This window comes from Penaeus monodon, chromosome 32, assembly GCF_015228065.2.
Source record: "Penaeus monodon isolate SGIC_2016 chromosome 32, NSTDA_Pmon_1, whole genome shotgun sequence".
NCBI lineage: Eukaryota > Metazoa > Arthropoda > Malacostraca > Decapoda > Penaeidae > Penaeus > Penaeus monodon.
In genome coordinates, this window is record NC_051417.1 from 37,605,952 (window position 1) to 37,607,144 (window position 1,193).

At 49.6% G+C, this 1,193-nt stretch overlaps 1 protein-coding gene across 1 annotated transcript in view; it reads right to left on the reverse strand.

Annotated features, from left to right (window-relative positions):
- Nucleotides 1–1,177, reverse strand: part of LOC119593659 (mitochondrial enolase superfamily member 1-like) — a 10,056-nt gene extending 8,879 nt beyond the window's left edge. Inside the window, 2 exon segments of the mRNA XM_037942610.1 lie at nucleotides 377–548; nucleotides 657–1,177. Of these exon segments, the coding sequence (XP_037798538.1) occupies nucleotides 377–548; nucleotides 657–791 (307 nt within the window). The 5' untranslated portion in view covers nucleotides 792–1,177.
- Between the last annotated feature and the right edge of the window lie 16 nt (nucleotides 1,178–1,193).

Here is a 1,193-nt window from a genome sequence, read left to right on the forward strand (position 1 = left end):
TGAGAGAGAGAGAGAGCGCGTGCATGCGTGCGTGATCATCTTTACTTTCCCTCTAATACTAAGTCCCATTATGAAATTTGATAATTCTTCTTTATACCACCTTATTGTCATAAGACAACTCATTATCGCCAAAGGAGCCATTCCGGAGACTCATCGTCTCCAGCGTTAAGTTGGTCCGTCATATTCTCCTTATTTATTATCCCTCTTAGCCTCGTTCCCTTTTCATCATCGTCCCTGCCACATGTCTCCCGCTTTATCGTTCTCTTGATGGCTCCATCTCGCGAGGCCGGCTTAGCCTCCCATCTCGCGGCTCGGCCGACCATCCCGCCCTTTACTATCCTCTCCGCCGCTCGTCTCGCGCCTTAACGATGCTCACCGTTGAACTTCTTGGCCATGAGGTACACGGCCAGCACCTCCTGCACTCCGCCCAGCCGGCATGCATCGATCTGGCAGTAGGAGAGCGCGCCTGCCTGCAGTAGCTGCTTGAAGACTACGCGGTTCTGGCACATCTCCCCCGTGGCCACGCCGATGCCCAGGGGCTTGAGGGCCTGCGGGGCAATGCCTTCATTATTTTCAGAACTCCCTCACCCACGACACAGTATGTTAAACAACATTCATTCCCCCGACCCCCCTTGGCTGAACCCCGCGGAGCTGACTTTAGCTATGGCAGCGTGACCCAGGACGTCATCGGGGGTCGTGGGCTCCTCGATCCACTTGGGCTTGAAGGGCGCCAGCTCCCGCATCCACGCGATGGCTTGGTCCACGTCCCCCTTCTGATTGGCGTCCACCATCTGGCGACAGAGACCGGGTGAACAATAACATAAAGAATGGTAATTAAAATGCTGACAATAATGACAATAATGGTAATTGTAATAACAATAATGTCCAAAAAGTAATAATGATCAAACGACAATAAAATGCTCCTGATAATACGTTACAGGAACATCCGTGATCTATATAAATCGAGGTATATCATTAATACTCTGCTAACGCTGCCTTGGCTGCCAATCATTGTTTCCACGGACTTCTTGGCCGTCTTTCACATATGTAGCCTTTTCCAGGCAGTGTGTTCCAAAGACAAGAGATATGCTACCCTCACTGGTGAAGACGTCAATGGATATAGACGTGAAGTATTTAATTTGCGCAAAGGCTGTTTTCAATGTCATTCATTAAAATGGAAAAGATGAATGCAG